This window comes from Chiloscyllium punctatum, chromosome 2 (assembly GCF_047496795.1).
Source record: "Chiloscyllium punctatum isolate Juve2018m chromosome 2, sChiPun1.3, whole genome shotgun sequence".
NCBI lineage: Eukaryota > Metazoa > Chordata > Chondrichthyes > Orectolobiformes > Hemiscylliidae > Chiloscyllium > Chiloscyllium punctatum.
Window position 1 is genome coordinate 128,551,780 of NC_092740.1, and position 24,821 is coordinate 128,576,600.

Sequence of the window (24,821 nt, forward strand, 5' to 3'; positions counted from 1 at the left end):
AAAACCCATCCTGACACAGGGAGAACATGCAAATTCCACACACATAGTTGCTCAAGACAGGAATTGAACCCAGGTCCCTGGCACTGTGAGGTAGCAGTGCTAACCACTGACCCACCGTGCTGCCCAAGGTTAGGTTAATTGGCCAGGCTTAATTGCCCATAGTGTTCAGGGATGTGTAGGTTAGGTGCATTAGTTCGGGTAAATGTAGAGTAATAGGGTAGAGGAATGGGGCTGGGTGGGTTACTGTTTGGAGGGTCAGTGTGGACTTGTTGGGCCAAAGGACCTGTTTCCACACTTTAGGGATTCTATGATTCTATGATACTTATCTCAATGTCTAAATGTAACTTTGTCCACACCCATCACTTCCTCAGGAAGTTTATTCCACACATAAACCACATCTGTGTAAAAACTTTGCCCCTCATCTTTTTTAAATCTCCCTCTCTCACCTTAAAAATGTGTCCCCTGAACTTGAAATCCCCCATCCTATGGAAAAGACACCAACCATTAACCCTAACTATACTCTACATATCACCTCTCAACTTCTTACACTCCAGGGAAAAATCCAGCCTTTTTTATAAGTCAAACCATCGCAGCAACATCTTGGTAAAATTCTTCTGAATCCCCTCTAGCTAAATAATATCCTTCCTATAACTGGGCAACCAGAATTGGACACCATACTCCAAAACAGGCCTCACCAACTTCCTGAACAACCTCAACATGACAACCTAATTCCTATATGAGTAAAGCAGCATGATAAAACACTAAACACTTTCCATCGCATTTCAATTTTGAATGGGAAGACAGAGGGCTGAATCTTATGTCTTTCTTCTGGCTAAATCTGAGCTGTGTTGAGTATTTTTTGAGGGATTTTTTTGCTGCAAGGCCTATTGAATTTTTTTGTCTTTCCAAACCAGTTGCTTTTAACTAACTGCCTAGTGCCATTAGCATCCATCATGTCCGTTTCTGGCCCCATCTTACAACTTGCCAATCAGTAGATATCTGCTGAAAAACTGTCTTCCCTTGGGCCCACATCACCTTTGAATGGCTGCCCTGCTCAGTCACAGACAGATTCTGAACATGCCAGAGAAATTGAGGATGGCACCACAAATATCTGAAAGGATGCGGAGGGATTCCTGGTTGAGGGGATTTCTGAGGAGGGCCGTCTTCTTGCCAGGTCCTCTTCTGCAAGGCCCAAGGTTGCAAACAGGCCATCTTGAAATTGTGGAGGGACAGCCCGCAGTGTTGTAAAAGGGTCAAGATCCTCCTCCGTGGCACCACAGTTACGTGCCTCACTCTTCTCTCTGTTTTCATTCGATCTTTGCTACTGCACCCACAAGGTTCATGCCCTACCACTCTCACTTGCAACAACTTCTCTCACATGCTCCCACCTGCAATTACTGCCCCCAAATTCCCAAACCCTATATGACCTCTATGCTGCCTCCTCAGTACCTCGGGATATCAATCCATCTTTTGCTCAGCTGCATCAGGTCTAACAGCTTTGCTACCAACTTTTATCTCACTCAATCCCTCATTACATGAGAAGACAGCCCCTCACAGGGCAGAGAGAGGCCGTAGAAGGGTGCCCAACATTAAGGGTTTCACCCCCAGGGAGAAAAGAATCCTGGTCCTTACAGGAAAATACTGGGACAACTCCTGCAGGGATGCTGAGACATCCATGTCCTGCCAACCAAGTCAGCTCATTGCATTGCTACTCTCACATTAATCCCTGTCAGTGTAATTCATTGCATATACCCCTTCTAACCAATGGCCATGAAGACTTTACTCTTTTCTGTATTGCAGTTACTGTCAACAGCCCTAATGAGATGGCTGACTCCTCCAGAAGCTAGCTCTGAGGACAGAAGGATGGAGACCACAGAGTAAACGCCAGTAAGTCTGCCTCCTGCACTGCCAACCAGTTCAGAAACTGCTACCTCAATGGGAATGTTATGCTTAGAGAATATGGGAGTACAATCTGCTGAGTACCTCACTGTGGCAGCTCTACGGCTGGCAAGGAAGAAATGGCTCAGGCCACTAGCACCTGGAGGACTTCTGGACTTGGCACTTGCACAGCCCCAGGCAGGAGAGGACCCTATGGTGTCAGCAATCAAGAACTTCATCCATATGAGCAGGGGTGGATTAGGAGTCATATTCAGTCATATGTGACACAATGGCCATCATTATCTCCAGCAGCACAGTAAGTATTGTCGCTGTCTGGCTCCTTCCATGAATAGGATAGCAGCTTCCATGGAGAGCTAGACCCAATCCCCTCAATGGCTGCCAGAGAGGCACGCACACATACCTACACACCATTAGGCCGTAGGACCAATAAGGCATAGTGGCAGGGAATGGTGACTCAGATGTGAGTAGCAGTTGGTCCCTCCCCACCAGGAGACAGGGCAGTGCCAGGAAATACCAGGAAGAAGAACCACATGCAATAACCTCAGAATGTTCCTCTCAGGTACCTGAGTCCTCCACTTGCTCCCTGCCTGTGCCCCTCTGACCCTTGGAGGTTCATGCTGAAGAGGATCAACTTTACTCTTCCCTCAGCATATGTGGGGCTCTATTACCAAGCAGGCTTACTCCACTTTAGCTGAAGAATGAGGGAGTACACAAAGACGTAAAGAGAGAGGAGGTAGATCTATATACAGCATTTTGATAGTGCATTGTCACCATATATATCATTTTGCTCTTTTTAAATAAGTGTCACTGATCTCATTTTACATCTAGTTGTTTGTCTCTAGTTGTTTAATCATTATTACATTATGAGATATCACTTCATGGCCACAGATGAACTTCCATGAATTGAGGTCTGTGCTGAAAATCTGTTGCACATTCTGGACCCCAGAGGAGCAAGGCCCCCACAGAGCTGCTTACATCCTTCTCTTCCATGTACAACCACCCAACTCTGTGTCGAAAAGTGTTCGCCAGTGATGTATGCAGCAGGGAGGTACAACAAACAGGGGGCATGTATGAAGTTGGCTAGGGAACAAGGACTGCGAAAGTCCATGTTCTGTTCTATATGTGGTTCTGTTTCCATTGTCATTTCCCTTTAAAAAACCCACACATCAGTGTTCCCTGCGCCTCCCCACACAAGTCAAAACATTTACAAAGTGTGTGAGAAGATTTGTAGCTCGGGTGCTCATTGTTGTGGTTCTGTTTTCCGAGCTGGGAATTTGTGTTGCAGACATTTTGTCCCCTGTCTAGGTGACATCCTCAGTGCTTGGGAGCCTCCTGTGAAGCACTTCAGTTCTGTGATTTTCCTCCAGCATTTATAGTGGTTTGTCTCTGCCGCTTCCGGTTGTCAGTTCCAGCTGTCACAACCCAAAGGACTAGCCACACTACCATACATCAAGAGCATTTACGAACTGACAGCCAGACTACTGCGACCACTAGGACTCATAACAGCACACAAACCAACAGCCACTCTCAGACAACAACTCACTAGAACGAAGGACCCGATACCCAACATGAGCAAAACCAATGTAGTATACAAAATCCCATGCAAGGACTGCACAAAACACTACATAGGACAAACAGGAAGACAGCTAACGATCCGCATCCATGAACACCAACTACCCACGAAACGACACGACCAGCTATCCTTCGTAGCCACACACACAGATGACAAGCAACATGAGTTCGACTGGGACAACACTACCATTATAGGGCAAGCCAAACAGAGAACAGCCAGGGAATTCCTAGAGGCATGGCACTCATCCACAGATTCAATCAATAAGCACATCGACCTGGACCCAATATACTGACCACTGCAACGGACAGCTGGAACTGACAACCGGAAGCGGCAGAGACAAACCACTATAAATGCCGGAGGAATTATCACAGAAGCGCTTCACAGGAGGCTCCCAAGCACTGAGGATGTCACCTAGACAGGGGACGAAACGTCTGCAACACAAATTCCCAGCTCGGCGAACAGAATCAAAACCCTGCCCGTTCCAAGTGGGGACACAGCCACTTTTTTCTCCATTTTGCTCTTTCAATGTCTTGCGTAATGCAAGGCTATAGTGAAGGCTCCTCAGCCCGTGACTTGCAATGTTCGCCTGAACATGCCACTTGGTACTAAACATCCATGCCCCCTTCCATGAATATGTATCCAGTCCCCATCCAATCCATCTACATGACCCTGCACCTGCCAACCTTACCCCTCCAGCCCCTGGTATTTGAAGTGACCATGTCAGCTGTGGTAATAAATAGTTTCACTGTGCCCCCACCCCCAATCTCAAAACCAAGGTGCTTCTCACCATGCACAAACCACCCTCCTCCATGACCCCCTTCCCATCCACACCTTATCGCTTCCCCCACCTTCTGCAGACATGATAGTCCCCTTCACAAAACCTTTGAAATACTGTGGTAGGACCTCCTGAACTGACTAGTGCTTCCCTGGATTTTCGCAAAGATTAGTCAATAGGCTTTGATTTGGAGCTGTACACAACCACCTGATGAAGGAGCGGTGTTCCGAAAGCTAGTGCTTCCAATTAAACCTGTTGGACTATAACCTGGTGTCGTATGATTTTTAATTCAATAAGCTTTGAAATGAATAAACATCTGACTTTGAGATGAAAGTGAAGCTCACTGTGAAGTAGCTGACAATGCACTGTCTTGGAGCTTAGGTGTTATTAAGTCCAAAATCAGACCATGTGGAGCCTTAAGCCTGTTCCACCGTCTTATTAAATCACAAATATTTTATAAAAATAAGTGAAATGGATAAGATTATTGTACTTACAGAAACAGACTGAGTACTCTTTCAAGAGTAAGTTTTATTGGAAAGCTGATGGCAGACACACTATACATAAAAAGTAGCAGATGTAACACTTAAAGAGCAGAGGATGGATGAAAAAGATTTAGTGCTAGTTTTTGTTTGGGATAAGTGAATAAGAGTATAATACTTCAATTTTATTTATGATATAAACTGGTTGAGAAAAAAAACATAAATAACGTAACAAAAATGTTATCAGTCAGGTAAAGGCAATCGTCTTTTGTGGGATAGTACATTTAATGTGACAATGCAATATATGGCTACAGTGCAACAGCACTTAAAAGTTAATGTCTACTAATGGAGCAGAATATTCCACTGTACAGTTTAAGTCCATTAAACAAGTTACCACTTGTCAGTTGGTTTAACCTGGTTTTACATCTATGTACAACTTATTATACATTAACCAGACTAATAATACTGGCTCAGGAAGCTGAGGCAAGTTCATAACAACAAACAAAATGTAATACTCTCAATTAACAATGAAATCAATATACAGAAATATTAATCTGAACACAGAATTAAATGTAAAAATAAGAGCAAAGATCATGAGAAACATGTATTGAAAACACAGGCAGCTACTGAAAGAGCAAACTCACAGCTATCTTTACAAACTTATTTCTGATGCACAAAAGACCAGCTTAAGCACAGCATTGGCTTATTTTACAAATAGTGCGCAGATAGGAACAGTGAATGGCTGCGGCTACACAGATTCAAAGACATATGGGTCTGGCTACAATGCAATGGAAATCTCCCTTTCATTAATACATGAAAAATGCGTGTTTTAATTTCTGAATTCAAGGATTCAGCAATTAATTGCGCCTTGCTTAAGATCATGCAGTGTCATTTGATTGTTTTCTTCAAGTTTTCCTCAGTTGAGCCAAGTTCCAGGAAAAATATAAAGAGCTAAAATATTCCTAAGTGATCTATTTGAAGAAATTATCTGTAATATGTTACATTAAATGTTAGTAATGCATACATGGAATGATTTGTTTCAAAAGAAATACTTGTAGCAATTAAGGAATGAGATGGATCTTCTTTCTAAAAAATGTTCGACAAATAAATTTTTCACTGACATTTTATTTTCACTATGTGAGTACCAGGGTATAACTCTTAGCCTCAAATGCCCAAATAATTCTACATGTCTGTAAAGCAGACACCAATTTAATCTCAGTCCTCAAAAAATCTCAGACACCTCAAAATTATGAAAAGTAAGAAAGACATTTTAAAAAGCGGGGGAGTCCTTTTTTGTGGTCTAGCAGTCTCCAATGTTTCCCTGCTCACCATCTGCACTTCAGCTGAGCTCTTGAGTTAAATCATCATCTAAACACGAGCCAGAAGAGGTGGCAAGACATTGGTCAGTATTCTTCTGATAACCCCCGACAGAGGTGTGTAACCTCGACTATTTGCCAACAGTAAATTGATGCCATTTCACTCATTCATTGTCATCTGTGTTCTGTGATGGCGAAGGACTATTTCGGACTGGAAGCAAGTCATAATGACACGGAATGTGGCTGTTCTTGGGCAGATCGTAGGGATCCTGACCTAAAGGTGCGTTGTTGCAGTATGTTCCTTGGACGACACTTACTGTTGGTTCTACAATACAAGAATATCATAGTTAGTCACCATGTATATTCAACCTTATCCTCAGCATACATGCTACATTGTAGAAATTCACACCATCCTCCTCAGAACAGACGTCAGGAAGCGATTTAATAACAGTATTTGAAATCATGTTGTGTTTTGATAAAGAGAAGTTGTTTCCAATGTTCAACGGGTTGATAATTAAAAGCACAGATTTAAAGTAATTGACAAAAGATGTGACTTGAGGAAAATCATTTTTCATACACAGTGGTTAAGATTTGGAATGCACTGCTTGGAAAAGTGATGATTACAAACTAGATGGCGGATTTCAAAAGGGAATTACATAAGTACTTGGCAAGACAACAAAATACAAGGAGATAGGGAAGTGAGACTAACTGATTTATCTTTGAAAGATCTGTCACAGAATCATTACTCTTCTGCATTTGTGAGTCTCCAAATTTACAAGAATCTGAATGTAGAATCAGAGAATCAAACATCACGGAAAACCACCATCTTAAGAATAAATCTGAATGTGGTTGCTCCTTATAGGTGTCCATAGGCCCTAAGCTCTGGAATTCCCTGCCCACATCTGTCCCCCGTCTCTCTTTTTATGATGCTTTTGGAATCTTACCTTTCCTGATTAAACATTTGGTCATCTGTCCTAATATCTACTTATGGATTTGGGGTCACAGTTTGTTTGATAATGCTTCTTTGAACTACCTTTGGGTATTTTAATGTGTTATACAATGTTGAAGAATCTTTATGTTGTTTTTGCCATTGCAAAGCACCTAATCATTTCCTTTTACGCTTTTACATTTTCCCAGAGCGATACAGCTCTGAGTACCTGTCTGTCTCCTTTCAGCAGATGTGATGTGGTTTTGCAGTTCCGGGTTTTGGCATCCCACCCAACAATAAGAACATGCACATATTTTTACATTACCAGTTGGAAGGCAGAACAGCTAAGGAAGGTAGAATTGGTTTCAGTGGTATGTTTACAAATCTTATGCTTTAACAGTGATGACCACTATTATTATCATTGGTGGAGGATGAACCTGCAGACATAGGGAAATGATCGTGACCAGAAAGCACCTCTAATGCTTGTGCATGTTCGCCAATCAGCTTGCTGACTGATGGCCTTAAAATGTCCAACAGAGGTAAACTCAGCAATCACCAGAAGCTTGCTTTAAATAGTTTGGAATAAAAAGTTTCACTCATATAGGAACATTCATATATTCAAGGAGAGATTATGTGAATAGGCGTTGTTCACAATAGCCAGGCAGTTCTATACTCATGATTGTTGACAAATAGGACAGTGTGTCGCGCTCTCTACAGTCTTAAGGTTAATGCTTATTTTAAAACAGCAATAAATATATTAATTGTTAGACATATTAATGAAGTTGTTACTAAAATAATGATGATTACCCCAAACCTACCAACTTCATAGACGTTTTTATTGGCTGAAGTGGAATTGCCAATCTCAGCATATGGTGAGTCCCTGCGAGCTGGGGACTTCATCTCAACATAACCACACTCTGAGTTTTTAGATGTAAAAACTGGAGGGTCTTTGATGGTGGCATATGGGTTTTCAGTGCTGTTGAGTGAGCAGGTGCTGGCACTACAGCCCGAATTCTTCACCAGATCTGAAAAATGTTCAAAAATTAATCATTCATCAGAATCAAAAAGCTGACTGACGTTAAGAATACATCACATCAGATGAAACAACATGCGTGGAAAGAAACTGAGTTAGTATTCCGGGTCATTGACAAGATGACAAGAGTCATCTCCACCCAAAATGTTAACTTTTATTCCCACAGATGCTTTTTGACTTGCTGAGCATTTCCAGCATATTGTTTATATTTCAGATTTTCAACATGTGCAGTCATTTGCTTTTGTGCTAAGATTATATCGAATGGCCATAATTAAATTTGAATGTTCACAAATGGAATGCAAACTCCTTCTCTTAAAGTCCTACATCCTGTACAGCCTACCCTCCCTTATATTCCACCATCTCTTAAATTCCTCCCTTTGATCTCTCCACCTCTCAAATCCATCTCCTCCACATGCTTCTATCCCTTCTTTACTTTTCCTTCCTTTATCCCCCTCCTCCTCTTTCAGCTGTAACTTGCCTATACCTTGTCTCACACAAAGAATATTAACTTTGATAGATTCACATAACAGCTTAGTATTGAAAGCTTGTGCCCGAGCCAGGCTGTTTGGTGCAGCTACAACACAGGTATCTACCCAGCAATATGCAAAATTTCCCAGGTATGTCCTGGCTGCAAAAAGCAGAAGAAATCCAACTAGACCAATAACTGCCACTTCGGTCTGTATTCAATTGGCAGCAAATTGATGGAAGGTGTGTCAACAGTGCTATCAAGCAGCATGTGCTCAGCAATAACCTGCACAGTGAAGTTCAGTTTGAGCTCTGCCAGGACTGCATAAATCCTGACCTCAATATAGCCTTGATTCAAATACGTTCAAAAGAGCTGAAACAGCAAGCTGAGGTGAGAGTGACTGCCCTTGACATTAAGGTAGCACTTTAAAGATCCACAGAAAAAAAACATTGAGCTACTGGAAATAGAGGGAAACTCTCCACGAATTGAAGTCATAGCTAGCACAAAGGAAGCTGGTTGTGATTGTTCGAAGTCACCACAGATGCTTCTCAGGATGCTTCTCAGCTCCATCCACCTTCATCATTGACCTTCCATCCATCATAAGGTCAGAACTGGGGATATTTGCTAATGAGTGACAGTAAATGGCAAGTAGCTTTCAGGCCAGGAAAGGGCCATCTTCAACAACAACAGAAAATCTAGCCATCTCCTGTTGATTTTCTCCAGTATAATCATCACTGAATCCCCACTATCGACATCCTGGAGGTTATCATTAAACATAAACTGAACCAAACCAGGCATATAAATACTGTAGCTACAAGAGCAGGTCAGAGGTCATGGATTATGCAGCAAGTCACTCAGCTCTTGCCTCCCCAATGCCTAGTCACCACCTCTGGTGGTGTTCTCTCTCCCATGCTCAGGAGAATTTCCCAAAACTGTATTGAAAGGAGGTGAAAAGTTTGAGAAGAGAAAAATGATTTTGAGAAGAGAGGAGCTGTTCAAAATGATACCTTTAAGTGATTTTCCAACATAACCTCGGTCAATACCAAAAGCACCACCTATAAGTAAATAAAAGCACAGTAAGCTTCTGACTAATTATAGTTTAGCAACTGAGAAAGACAAATATGGATCATCTGGAGTAACTGCATTTAGTTCTGGGCATTGCATCAAAGAAGGGTTTAGTGCGATATGGGCCAAATGCATGCAGATGGGACTAGGTCAGATTGGGATGTCTGGCTGATGTGAATGAGTTGGACTGAAATGTGTGGTTCATGCTGTATGACTATATATGAAAGGAAAAACTTAAAAAGACAGGTTACTCAGGCTAGGCTTGTACGCCATTGAGTATAGACAATTTGAGTATAGACAATTAAAAGGTGATCCAGCTGAGGTGTTTAACATGATTAAAGAAGTTGTTAGTGTAGATAAAGAGAAATTACATTCTCTAGTGCTCAGAGTTCAGAACAAAGGGGCAGCATGTTAAGCTTACATCCAGGCCATTAAGGGATGTACTCAGGAAACAGGAGCTGCAGGCAGCTTTGGGGAAAAGGTAAGTTCCTTACAGCATTGCCTGTGGGCTAAGAGGAGCAGCCGTGCTACTCTCTGGATTCCCAAGCTTTAAGATTCCCACACAACTCCTGTGGTCAGGGATTGGATCCAACCTCCCACCTTAATCTTCTGGGGTCAGGGGTTGGAGTCACCTGGTCTTGACAACACCCAGCTCTGTGTCTTCCCACCCAATGAAGTCAAACCTGTTGGAGTGACATTTGGGTAGAGCAACTGTTTAAGCCAAAGGCTACCCACAGCACCACTTGCGTAACTTGATACCATTAATAAACTATAAACACACACACACACACAGTTAGAGAATGGAATACCTAAATCATTCGGGTAGCCACCTTGCTTCCAATCTGCAGGCAGTGTTGCTGTGTAGTCCAAAATGGAACCGTGCTTTCCTTGACTCTTGAGATTTTTGATGTTTACGAAAAGTTGATTGTTTTTTGCCTGTTAATTTGGAAATAAGTAATTATAGTAGGTCTCCAGAAGAACTTATTTTTATAGTGTTCACTGCTAAGTTACAGTTTCAAAAGCCACACAGACCACATATCTATTTGCCACTTTTGTTGAGCTTGTGGTTTTATATGAATAGGTCATTTGATGTTGGATTCAAATGGGAAGATCCCTTATACCCAGGCAATTAGTTGCAACTAGCATCCCACCATGATATTGGGGGCTTGTTAGCATTTATTAAAAGAAAGAAGTGAAAAACGTAAATTGATATTGTGCTTTTCAGTATATCCCAGCATGCTTGACAATCAATAAGGTACTTTTGAAGCTTGATTACTCTTATGGGAAATGCAGCAGGCAAGTTGTGCACAGAAAGCTCCAACAACAGCAATATAATGATGACCAGATTATGTGTTTTAAGTGACGTTAATAAAGGATAAATATGACCCAGATCTGCAGAAAAACCCTCTGCTTTGCTTCAAAGTACGCTGTGGTATCTTTTAAGATCATACTGTTTTCAGAATTTTGCACAGACCTCTCATATATTAGAGTTGATTTTTCTCTTTAATTGTAACTCCACACTCTGCATTCTGTTCTCTTACCTTTTGTAGCTATGTAAGGTATGATTTGCCTGGACAGCATGCAAAACATGTGACAATAATAAATCAAATCAAAATCAAAGAAGACTCAGTTTTGACAAGGTACCCAAATGATGGTTCCTCCAACAGTACAGCACTCCTGTGCACTGCACTGGGACTGTCAGCCTGGAGTTCTGTGCTCTGGTCTCTGAAGTGATTCCTGAACCCACAACCAGGGGAGAGACTATAACTCACTGAGACACAGCTGACACCAAGGTCAAGGTGCTAGCATTTTGAAACCATCTCACTGCACTGAGAGTTACTTTAAATGCAGTAAGTGAGGTGTGTTTTCTGTTGGCATCAATTGAGATTTATGAACCTAAAGACACTTCCAAAACAAAGTAATTACAGTTAAAAATTATTTTGGAACATTTATTTCCTGCTGATCTTTACTGGTCTAGATATTTTCCCTGTTCACCAAGGTAATCACGCGTTGATTCCCAGATTAGACACTTTCAGTAGAAGCAGCATCGTTGGTCAGAAAATGTTGGGTCCACAGATCTTGATATTCCACCAAGTGATTATGAACTGTACTGTACAGATAACAAACAACTGGTCTATTCAGCTTCTTCTACACAATTGAGATATGCCATGGTTCCCAATAATATACTCTCCATCACACCTAAAAACTATATTACCTCTTGAATGAGGTAGAACAGAAATAGAAAATTTTTTAAATGTAGACAAATTTCAAGGAAAACAAAAACTTGATGGAATTATTCACACAATTACAAAAACTATTTGTTTCCAAGTCAGTGTATCAACAATCTGTTCTCCCAATGACAATTCAACAATGGAACAACCTACCAAAAATGGTCACAGCCCAATTATTTGGGGTCTTCAAGACCTAATTTTAGATTCTCCCCATTTGCAATTTTTTAATGATAAGGATTACAGATTTGTAAGTCATATCTGGTTCTGCCGGGGATAGTTACATAAATGTTCACAGAATATGGAAAATAGATCAATATAACCAAAGCAAATATAACTTGCCTAATGAATGGAAAAAAACTCAAAGACTTGGGGCTCGTGGTTTTCCAATCAGAGCTATCATTGACTGCCAAAGTTCCCCACTGTGCAATCAGCTTCAGGTTTATGGGAAAGCTTTGGTATAAATTTATGACATAAACTTCCTAAATTTCTGTTGGCTGCAGCCACTGTAAATGTCTTCACATTTCTGCCATTGATCAACTCTGACATTGTTCACATCAAATCAGGGATCCCACACCTACTTTATGATAACAGGAGTATCTTACATTGGTAAGATCAACAGCAGGAACCATTAATATGAATAAAGAATGTAAGAGAAATGTCTTTACCTAGACCTTGATTAGAATGTGGAAACCACTACCATTTTGAGGTGCTGAACTGAATGTCCACAAATATATTCAAGGAAAGGTGGATTAGCACATGAGAGAATAAGGACTAGGAAGTTATCCTGATAGGATGGGATGAAGGGGAGTAGGAGAAGGTTCATATGGTGTATAGTCACTAACATAGACCAGTTGGGGTGACTGGCCTGCTTGTGCTGTAATTCATGGAAAGATAAGGACAGATGGAGGCCACTTAGTCTGTCGTGCTTGTGTCGTTCTTTGGTTGAACTAACAATTAATCCATGGACTCTTCCCATATAAATCCTATGTAATTCGGTGTAGCATGTAATCTGTTGTTCTATTATTAAAGTTCCTTTGAGGCTGCAAAGCCTAAATTGATCTAATTTCTGAGGCTAATTGTTGTTGACGTGTGACAACTGCTAGTAACTGTCACACATTTTTGACAAAAACTGCAATTATTGTAAATTAGGTCATTTGTCAATATTTCTTACCTTTCCAGACCCATTCCGTTGACAGTTGTTGGTGTGAGGGGGGCTCCCACATTGTGCTAAGGTATGGTAGCTTGGGTTGGAGAAATAATGGCTGTTTGCATTCCCAGCATTACCTTGTTGCATATTTTCTGCAGAAAAAACACTCAATGAGACTTGGAAAATTCTACTCACAACCAGCTGAGTCGGCCAAAAGTATACATTGGACCTGAAATTTAACTTTGTTTCCCTCTCACTCTATAGACACTGCTCAATATTTCCAGCACTTTTTGTTTTCACTTTTATTAACCGTTTTCACTGCTTTTTGAATCCAAGATCATAACTTAATAATTACAGTCTGACCTTTCAGCAGCGAAATTAGGAAACGGTCTCACACACACAGGGTGGTAGAAGTTTAGCACTCTCTTTACAATTGATGTTAGATAAAGTGTTCATTTAAATCTGAGCTTGTTACTTTTGCTGCTTGTTACTCAAAGAAAATAGCAGGTTGTGGCAAAAGCAAGTCATAGCAGGTCACATATCAGCCATATTTTCAATGAATGGCAGAATAGATTTGAAGGGCTGAATGGCCTCCTCTGTTCCTTTGCTCAGGGGTGAAAGATCATGGTGTATGGATATTGTCACTGGACTAAGAATCCAGAGGGCCAGGCTAATGCTCTGGGGACATGCGTACAAATCCTACTGTGGCAGCTGGTGCAAGTTAAATGCAATCAGTAAAATCAATTCAGTTAAAAAGGATAGATTATATAGAAACAACCAGCATGGATTTCTAAAGATGAAATTGTGTTTCAGAAGATTTCATAGCTAGGGTTAATGAGGGTAATATCTTTGATATGTTGTACATGGAATTTCAAAAAACATTTGGTACAGTGCCACACATTATGCTACATCAGAATAATTTGGATAATTGATACATTATTGACTGAGTGATAGGAAACAGAACAATAGATATTTTTCAGGTTGGAGATAGGCATGTAGTGGAGTTCTCTAGGGTTCAGTATAAGGATCCTTGCTTTTGTTGATATATTAGTGATCTAGCTCTTGGTGTGCAGGGGACAATTTCAAAGTATGCAGTTGATATAAAACATGGAAGCACTACAAACGGTGATGAAGACAGTGCAAAATTCCAAATGAGTATGACAGGAGTGGGCAATTAATGTTCAGTGCAGAGAAGTGTGAGGTGATGATTTTGTAGCGAAATTGTGTGTAGGCAATACAAAATAAGGGGAGCCATAATTAATGGGGTTGAGGAACTCAACAACCTGGATGTACTGTATACATGTATGCATATATAAAGGATAAGAGGAGATATGACAGACGTTTTCCAAGTCATGAGGGGTCTGGATAGAACTGAACTGAGCAAGAGTCATATTGGATTTGAAATATTAACTCTGTTTCTCTCTCCATGAATGCTGTCAGATCTGCTGAGTATCTCCAACATTGTCTGTGTTTGTTTTTTAGCATCCACAGTATTTTGCTCTCATTAATATATTATCGTTGGGTATAAAGGCTTTGGACAACCAAGGCAGGGCGATTAAGACATCAGTCATAATCTTGTTAAATGGCGGGTGGATTAGGCTTGAGGAGCCAATTGCAGTTGCCCGCAGAATGACATTTTTGTTTGCCATAATGAACATAATGTTGACTGGTATTTGGAACTTGGTGCAGGAAGTTACTTACCTGAAATAGAGTAATCCGCATTCATGACTCTCAGAGCGGGAGAATAGGTGACGGCTGCCATGTTAGCCTCCTTTCCCTGTTGTTTTCGGCGATACATTATGAAGAGCACCAGGAGGAAGAGGACAATCAGGAGCAAGATGACAATCCCCACTGTTGCCCCAATTTGATGCGAATCAGCAGGAATGGCAGTGCTGGTCCGGCTGAGGCTATTTAGATTTCCCACAATTATAACCCCCGCTGGAAAACACAAAGAGGGAATCCAATTTAAAATGGCAGTGTATTTTCAACACATGAAAGACCCCATCACTCTATCTCTATAAATTTATTTGGTTGGCTGTTGGGGTTTGTGATAATTGGAGGCTGAGAGAGAGTTGATTAAAGTGGAAATCTTCTGTTAGCAGTAATTCACAAGTTGAAACCAGCAGATTTAAAATCCCCACGCTTCAGAATCAACCCAATTACAGTAGCTGGGACTGAGCACAGATTCCACAGAAGCTGCAGTATTCAATTCAAATAGTTTCATCCTCCATGTGCTGGAGTTACAGCTCCTCAACAACTGCACTCCTGCATCCAAATTTCTCATTTCTATCAGTTCCTTGCTCTCACTAGGCCCTTTGATCTTAGGAGCTTTCTTGTAGCCTCCTTCATGAAGGTAGATATAAAGTAATAATTTAGCTTCTCTGCTATTTCCCTTTTGCCCATTGTAAATTCTCCTACAATGAACCCACAATTGTCCTTGTTCTTCAGAGAGAGATCCTGTACAGCAAGGATCCAAACAGGGATCTTAATGATACTGCATTGGTCACAACCTGCCAACCTGAGAATCATCCAATTATTCCTACTCCCTTCTTTTTTGCTCATTAACCAATCCTCAATCCATTCTTGTATATTAGCTCCCAGTCCCATGTACTTTCATTTTGTTTATGCATCTCTTGCGCCAGATCTTATCAGCAAAACTGCAAACTCACTACATCCACTGGTTGCTTTTAACGACTCCATGAGTAAAATCCTCAATTAACATATTTAGGTTGGTTAATAATGATTTTCCTTTCATAAATTCATGTTGCCTTTGTCCAATCAGGCAATGATTTTCTAAACATCCAATAATTACATCCTGCGCAATATACTTTAATATTTTCTTTACCACAGGTGTCACGCAGGTATGCAGTTTCTAGTTTTCTCTCCTGCCTTTCTTAAAAATGGGGTTATATTTACAACCTTCAGAATTAATAGAATTAATAGAAAAACCAAAGAACCCATTGAATTAATCTCTTTCAACACTCTGAAGTGAAAGGCATTGGGGATTTGTCAACTTTCAGTCCCATCAAAATGCCGCTTCTTTATTAAGATTGATTTCCTTCAGGTCCACATCTCACTAGGCCTTGGATTTCAGTTATTTCAAGGCCATTTTCCTGTAATTTCTTCCATGAAAATGGACACAACATAATTATTTTGTTTCTCTGCCATTTCTCAATTTCCCATTGTAAATTCTCCTCTCTCTACTTGTAATGGACACATATTTGCCTTTGATGGACATTTCCTATTCACATAGCTATAGAAGCTCTGACAATTAATTTGTACATCACTTCCTTTCTTATGTCCATATTTATTTAACTTTACTTTAATCATTTCTTCATTCTTCTTTGCTGAATACTAACATTATCCCAATCCTCTGACTTAACCTGCTTTTGGTGACTTTACAACATTCTTCCTTTGATTTTCCATTATCTTTAACTTGCTTAAAAAAAAATAAATTCTTTTAATCAATAGCCATTCTCTATTTACTATCAGACCTTATAATGTATTTTGTCTAATTCACGCAAATGTACGTCTCCCATCTTTGTAAATCCATGATTCGATTTAAGTTTCAGATTTTCAAACTTAATGGAATATACTATATCATATGGTCACTTTTTGCCAAGTTTCTTTCAGAAGAAAATGATTAATTAGCTCTTTTTCACTGCATAATACCAGAGGGCGGGTAGTAATCTTCCAAGGATTCTAAGATTGTGGAAGAGCTCCAGGGGATTGGTAAACTGCTAATTTAACATCCTTATTCTAGTTGGGAGGTAGACAAAAACAAGTAACTGTAGGCCAGTTAGCTTAACATGTGTTATTAGCATAATGTTACAGTGTATTATTAAGAATGTGATAGCAGAGCATTTAGAAACCTTTTGTATAATCATGCAGATTCAGCATGGCTTCATGAAAGGGAAAATCAGACCTGAGAAGTTTATTAGAGTTCATTGAGGAGGTTGCAAGCAGGATTGATAAGCGGGAAGCAGTAGACATAATATATTTGGATTTTGAAAAGGAATTCAATCAGATCCTGCACAAAAAGTTACTTCATAAAATAATAGTCCATGGCATTGGTTTAGTATGGATGGAGAATTGATTAACCAGTAGAGGGTTGGGATAAAGGGGGCATTTTCAGGACAGTAACCTTTAACTTGTGGATTTCCATAGTGATCGTGTGTGTGTGTGTGTGTGTGTGTGTGTGTGTGTGTGTAAGTATATTCATGACCTGGATGACAGAATTGAATGTGCTGTGGCCAGGTTTGCCAATGACACAAAAATAGATGGAAAGGCAAGTAGTGAGGATGACACTAAGACTCCAACAAAGGGATATAGGTGCTGTAAGTGAGTGGGAAAAACTTGATAGATGGAATATAATATAATAAAATGCGAGGTTGTGCACTTTGGCAGGAAGAAGAGAAGCTTTATTTAAATGGGAAAGATTGTAGGAAGCTGCAGCATAAAAGGGTTTGCGGGTCCTAGTGCATAGCTCACAAAAAGCTAGCAGCCAAACGCAGCATGTATTTGGGAAGGCTGATGTAATGCTATCCTCTATGTGAAAAGAAATGGAGCATTAAAATAAGGAGGTCTTGTTAAAACTATACCAGGCACTCGTCAGATCACAGCTGCAATATGGCAAACAGTTCTGATCCCTTTATCTACAGATGAACATACAAACAAGGAACAAGAGTAGGCCACCTTGCCCTTTGATCCTGTGCTGTCATTCAATAAAATCATGGTTGATCTGATTTTAACCTCAATTCTGCATTCCTTCACACTCTTGACAATCTTTCATCCCCTTGATAACCAAAAATCTACCTAGCTACTTCTGTCTTAAAAACATGTAAAAATTCTGCATCCACTGTTTTTAGAGGAAGGGTATTCCAAAAATGAATAAAGACACATTGGAATTGGATACAGTCCAAAGAGAATCACTTGGTCTATCCTGGGTAAAACTGGATTTTTTTATGAGGAGAGGTGGAGTAGGTTGGGCTTGTGCTCACTGGAATTTAGGAGAATGAGAAGAGACATATTGAAACATATAAAATACAGGGGATTTTACAGAGTGGATGCAGAGAATTTGTTTCCCCTTATGGGATAATCTAGGATTATAAGCCATCATCTCAGAGGATGGAGTCGCCCATTTAAGACATAGCTGAGGAGGAATTTATTTTGTCAGAGAACGGTGAATCTAGGGAATTTGTTACCACAGAGGATTGTTGAATCTAGGTCATTAAGTGTCTTCAAGACTGAGATAGATAGATTTTTAATCAGTAAGGGATGCTAGGATTATGGGGGAAAAGATGGAAGTAGAGCTGAGGATTATAGAGTCTCCTGATGAAGGGCTCCGGCCAAAAACATCGATCTTCCTGCTCCTCAGATGCTGCCTGACCTGCTGTGCTTTTCCAGCAAGACACTCTCAACCCTTCTCTTGGATGGTACCCATATGAGGAAATACAAGTATGAAGAAGAAATATTTGAAAAATTGGTGATTTGTCTCATTAGAAAATTATAGAACAATCTGATTAAAATACTTGTCATCATCAAAGATAGAAGCAGACAATTTCCAGGAGGTGAAGTCAAGAAGAGGAGGTTGTTGATACACGATTAATTGTAAGAGGCAATAGAACAAAAAAAATGAGGGGATATTTTGAGCTAGAGTGTTGTATGAAGAATTCACTTTCAGGATTAGTGCGTGCTTGAGATAGAAACCTGTCAATATTCAGAATAAAATTGCACTGAAGGAATGTGGGAACAAGGTACACAGATGTGGAGAGGGTGCAGAGAAGATTTACCAGGATGTTGCCTGGAATGGAGAATAGGTCGTACGAGGATAGGTTGAGAGTTCTCGGCCTTTTCTCATTGGAACGGCGAAGGATGAGGGGTGACTTGATAGAGGTTTATAAGATGATCAGAGGAATAGATAGAGTAGACAGTCAGAAACTTTTTCCCCGGGTACAACAGAGTGTTACAAGGGGACATAAATTTAAGGTGAAGGGTGGAAGGTATAGGGGAGATGTCAGGGGTGGGTTCTTTACCCAGAGAGTGGTGGGGGCATGGAATGCGCTGCCCGTGGGAGTGGTAGAGTCAGAATCATTGGCGACCTTTAAGCGGCATTTGGATAGGTACATGGATGGGTGCTTAATCTAGGTTAGAAGTTCGGCACAACATCGTGGGCCGAAGGGCCTGTTCTGTGCTGTATTGTTCTATGTTCTATGTGCTTGCAACTACTTGTTCCTATGGGAGAGTAAAGGCGAACTTGATGGATTGAATGGCCTGTGACTTCCACATAGAACTTGCCTTCTAAAATGTAGCCTTCCGAGTATTTTGTATTATACTGAAACATATTTATTAATACACACGCAGGAAGTGGCAGATCAATGCTGAACTTAACATTTTCTTAAACTAAAGAGATTCACTGATTGTCAAGATTTAAGGCAGCAATCAAGATATAAAGTGCAGTTGCTGGACTGAGAGTGAATAACATACCTTGATCACACTTTGAACCCTTCCATCCTGGACTGCAATAGCAGGTGCCTTTAATATGGTCACACGTGGAGTTGTTCAAACAGTCACACACCTGGCGACAGCCATAACCATAGGTGCCTGGTAAACATCCTGCAAGACACCAATATCAGGCTGGTCAGACAAGCTCTAATAAACATTCCTGACTGGTAGTCTCCTGTTTTTATAATTGGTCACACTCACCCACTCACTATTATTCAGAAAATTAAAATATTTCTTTTTGACCTATTACATGGGGATGCATTTTATGCTCCCATTGGCTGGGAATTGTGGGGAGAGGGGGATGACTGCACATAAAATCCAGTGATTGGCATTGCTGCCACCCACACCCCAACCCTTCTGATATTTTGTGAGCAACAGGGGTAGCATGAGACAGCTCGTCTGCCTTTGGCCTACTGAGATTTTATAAGGCTAATTAACAATCACTTAATGGATCCATGCTGCTGCCACTGGCATTTTACCCACAGTGCAGGAAGCCCAGCAGTATTCACTGAGTAGGCTGCTCTCAGGCAAATGTTGGGGACGTCATTGCTGTGAGGAAGAGAAATGCAATGGCCAATTTGTACAGGGGAAGCTCCCACAAACAGCAATGTGATTATCGGTTTTTGCAATAGGGATATGATTCAGGGATGAATACTAGCCATCCCAAAATGGGGAATTCGTCTGCCCTTCTTCAATATAACGCCGTGGACTTGTTGTGTGCATTGGAAAGGGCAGAGGAACCTCCATTTAACATCTCATTCTAAAGAGAACATCTCTGACAGTGATATTACTGCAACAGTACTGCATGGCATTAATCAGCCTGGAATTTTAGTTCAAGCTTCTTTCTCAGAACTTAAACCACAATCCTCTGACCCAGAGGGGTAAGTACCAACCAGAGCCACAGCCTGACAAGTGAATAAAATGACTGCGTGGTTAGCTTCAAAATCAGAAGGAAAGTTGGCAAGTAACATTTTGCAGCAACACATTTCATTAATAATGAACTGCAGCAGCAACTTTGAGGTTAATCATGTCACAAAGTTTTGTGCATTGCTGGATCTCATTTTAAAAATGCACAGTTCGAGTAATGAGGCTAATTTTCACCTCTGTTGCATCTAGGTACACATTTTGTTGGATATAATATACATATACAGACTAGTAGCCTGTAATAGCCATGCCTGAAACTGTTGAGAGATTTGTTTGATTATCTCCACTACTTCCTTGCACCATTGGCAGCTGGGTCTTCAGCTGCCTGGAGCTTAAACTCCCTTGCTTTCCTCCTTGAAGACGCTTCTTCTCCCTGTGTGGCTTGGGAGTCAAACGTCTGATAATCATACCCATGAAGCACCTGAGATATGTTACGAGAGTAAAGGCACTTTAGTGAAAACAAGTTCCTTTTATTGAACACATCCAAACCTGCAATTGGAATTGTGAATAATGTTTGCTGTCAGCACATTAACAGTTCCACAAATATTTATACAACTGAAACAAAATATTTGCAGAGCAATGGGAAATAAAGCTGTGGAGTGGGACCAATTGGATAGGTCACAGAGAGCATGACCTGATTTCCAATTCTGTGATTCCAATTCAAATTAATAGTCTGATTTAAACTGCAGTTTACCTTATGGCCACTAGATGGGGGAGACATACCATAGCAGCAGGGAGTGAATGCTCTTCTGCCTTCAGTTTTCAAATCAGCTCTGAATGGGACAGAACTACATGGATTTCTCATATTTCTATATTTCATAGTGTAGTTACAAATATAGTGAAAAGCAGACAGAGGAGTCATTAACAGGTGGGGATTCAGTGCTGACACTGTAGAGTCCAAATTCAGATTAGACAATCGCCCTGCAATCACTACCCTGAGCCAGCAGTAATTGTAATTTTCTGCTCATCTTCCATTCTGCCTTCGGACCCCTGCACAATTCCTCTGAATCAGAAGTGAAATAACTTCAGAGAGGCCAGTAGACCATCATCTTGTCACTGTTTATTCATATGTGGCGAGTCCTTGACACTGGTTGAGCTCCTTCAGAACCAACTTTCAGAGTGAACACAATGTCTGACATTCCTGTTCTGATCTGTCAGCCAGAGCTCCCTGATTGGACCAAGTTAACAGCCCCAATTGGGGAACCCCTTCTATGAGGACCACCTGGCTAACCTTATTACAATCACTACATCCCTCCCTTTCTGAGTCCAAGCACATCGGCTGGATGTTTTTTCTAGCTCCGCTTGGGACATTTTACCACTGGTTCCAGCTCAGATTCCGAGGTAGCTTTAACACTTGATGGAGAGAGCGAACCCATGGGTTCCCGAATACTTGATAGGCCGCCATGGAGCCGGATATGTTTTTGACCCGCTCTCTTTGTGAGTTTGCAGCTTTCTTATGGTCCACGTGCTTGTTCAGGACTGTCACAACTACCTGACCTTTATATATCATCAATGACCTTCTCATCATCCATAAGGTCAGTTAGTGAGGGTGTTCACTGTTTACGTGATCCATTGATTGCACAATGTTCAGCACCATTCACAACTTCTGTTACATTCAGGGGATTCATGATCATGCTTACCTAAATATAAGCAGTCGAACATTTAGAAGGAATTTTCTCGTTTAAGTTTGTAAGAAGCATTAGTTAATTAGACAAATAAAGTAACCGTGACAATTAAAGATGGTTCATTAAGATCAGAGGACCAACAGGCTTTTGGTGCGGAATGTGTTGGTCTTATTAATGTTGTAAAGGCCAGTGATCATTGGACAACTACTTATGATGCCAAGATGACTGTTGTCCCCTTGCCCACTGCCATCTGAATTTTAGTTTCCATTTAAGTCCAAAATGTCCTACATTCCTGAATACTGCATCAATAGTAATGTAGTGCAGCATCCACTCGATCTTTTGTTTACAAAAGCAAAGCACTGCAGATGCTGGAGATCTGAAATGAAACAGAAATTGCTAGAGAAACTCAGCAGATCAAATTCTGAAAAAGGATCACTGAACCCGAAATGTTGATTCTGTTTTCTCTCCCACACACACTGCCAAACCTGCTGAGTTTCTGACTTTGTTTCAGTCCCATAAAAGGCTAGTTATTACTGTAACAGTTAAACGAACTCTTGTGCTATGCAGAAAACATTAAATATGGAATAGTAAAATAATTCAGTTTTAAAGGGGACCTCAATTTCCAACACTCCTCAACTAATGAAGCAATCCAAATTTATATACAGCAAGACCAATAATATCCAAATTTGGGTCGGTAAGTGGCCACACGAATGCAGGCAATGACCATGTCCAACAAGAGAGAATTTATTCATACCTCCTGTTCGTAGCAGTACCATTGTTCAATCCCCAACTATCAACATCCTGGGGGCTTACCATTGACAATAAACTGAACTGGACCAGCTAAATTAATACTGTAGATACAAAAGCAGGTCAGATGCCAAAGGTCTGTGCTGAGTAACTTGTCTGTTATCTCCTCAAATTCTGCCAAACACTGAACCAGAAACAGGCAGGAGAGCTAGTTTAGTTTGGGATTATGTTTGGCATGGACTGGTTGGACTGAATGGTCTGTTTCTGCACTGTATGACACTATAAAAAGATACAAGTTGAAACTGTGCTGGAGTACTCTCTAATTGTCTGGATGAGGGCAGGACCAGCTATTTCAAGAAGCTTCACACCATCCAGGACAAAGCTGCTTAGTCTTGGCCCTCCATCCACTATCTTCAAAACTCACACCCTTTACCAGGGATGCACACTGACATCTACAAAATGCATTGCAATAGGTTACCTTTGTGCATCCAACTGCGTTTTCCAAACCTTGTGATCTCTACCACCTAGAAGGACAAGAGCAACAGATGCATGGGAAAGGAATTTGTGGAATGTCTATGAGATGGCTTTTTGGAGCAGCTTGTGGTGGAGCCTACTGGGGAACAGGCCATAGTGGATTTAGTGTTGTGCAATGAGGCAGACTTGTGAAGGGAGCTTGAGGTGAAGGAACCCTTAGGAGGCTGTGATCATAATATGATTGAATATATGATTCTGCAATTTGAGAAGGAGGAGATATAATCAGAGGTAATGGTATTACAGCTGAATAAAGGCAACTAGAAGGGCATGAGGGAAGTGCTGGGGTAGAATTGATTGGGAGAGGAGCCTAGCAGGAGAGACAGTGGAACAGCAATGGGAGGAGTTTCTGGGAGTAATTCAGGATACACAGCAGAGATTCATCCCAAGGAAAACGAAGCATGGTACAGGAGGATGAGACAACCCTGGCTGACAAGGGAAGCCAGAGATAGCATAAAAGCAAAAGAGAAAGCACATAATGTGGTGAAGGGCAGTGTGAAACCAGAGGATTGGGAAACTCGCAAAGACCAACAGAGGGCACCAATAAAAGAAATAATAAAGGAGAAGATTAAATGTGAGGGTAAGTTAGCCAGTGATATAAAGGAAGACTATAAAAGTTTCTTTAGATGTATAAAGAGCAAAAGAGAGGCTAAAGTAGGCATTGGGCTGCTGGAAAATGACACTGGAGACACAGTATACAGGAACAAGGAAGTGGCTGAGGAACTGAATAATTACTTCACATCAGTCTTCATGATGGAAAACAAATAATATCCAAAAAAATCAACAGAGTGGAGGGTAGAGCTGAGTATGGTGGCCATCACCAAGGGGAAGGTGCTATAAAAACTGAACGGCCTGAAGGTGGATAAATCACCTGGACCAGATAGACTACACCCCAAACTTCTAAGAGAGATAGCTGAAGAGACAATGAAGGCATTAGTGATGATCTTTCAGGAATCGCTAGAATCAGGGAGGGTCCCAGAGGACTGGAAAATTAGTAACGTGACACCCCTGTTTAAAAATGGAGTAAGGCAAAAGACAGAAAATTACAGACCAATTAGCCTAATCTTGGTCATGGGTAAGATCCTGGAATCCATTGTGAAAGATGAGATTTCTGAATAATTGGAAATGTATGATAAAATAAGGCAAAGTCAGCATGGCTTCATCAAGAGGAGGTTATGCCTGACAAATCTTCTAGAATTCTTTGAGGAAGTATTGAGTACAGGAGTTGGGAGGTCATGTCATGACTGTACAGGACATTGGTTAGACCACTGTTGGAATATTGCCTGCAATTCTGGTCTCCTTCCTATCAGAAAGATGTTGTGAAACTTGAAAGGGTTCAGAAAAGATTTACAAGGATGTTGCCAGGGTTGGATTATTTGAGCTACAGGGAGAGGCTGAACAGGCTGGGGCTGTTTTCCCTGGAGCATTGGATGCTGAGGGGTGACCTTTTAGAGGTTTACAAAATTGTGAGGGACATGGATAGGATAAATAGACAAGTCTTTTCCCTGGGGTTGGGGAGTCCAGAACTAGAGGGCATAGGTTTAGGATGAGAGGGAAAAGATATAAAAGAGACCTAAG

General features: G+C 40.9%; 1 protein-coding gene across 1 annotated transcript in view; it reads right to left on the reverse strand.

The window, feature by feature from the left end:
* Window positions 1-4,760: 4,760 nt before the first annotated feature.
* Window positions 4,761-24,821, reverse strand: part of megf10 (multiple EGF-like-domains 10) — a 170,249-nt gene continuing 150,188 nt past the window's right edge. Inside the window, exons 19-25 of the mRNA XM_072588707.1 lie at window positions 19,399-19,527; window positions 14,614-14,850; window positions 12,937-13,064; window positions 10,344-10,470; window positions 9,477-9,524; window positions 7,789-7,995; window positions 4,761-6,367 (exon numbers count right to left, since the gene is read on the reverse strand). Of these exons, the coding sequence (XP_072444808.1) occupies window positions 6,207-6,367; window positions 7,789-7,995; window positions 9,477-9,524; window positions 10,344-10,470; window positions 12,937-13,064; window positions 14,614-14,850; window positions 19,399-19,527 (1,037 nt within the window). The 3' untranslated portion in view covers window positions 4,761-6,206. The remainder of the gene's footprint in view (window positions 6,368-7,788; window positions 7,996-9,476; window positions 9,525-10,343; window positions 10,471-12,936; window positions 13,065-14,613; window positions 14,851-19,398; window positions 19,528-24,821) is intronic.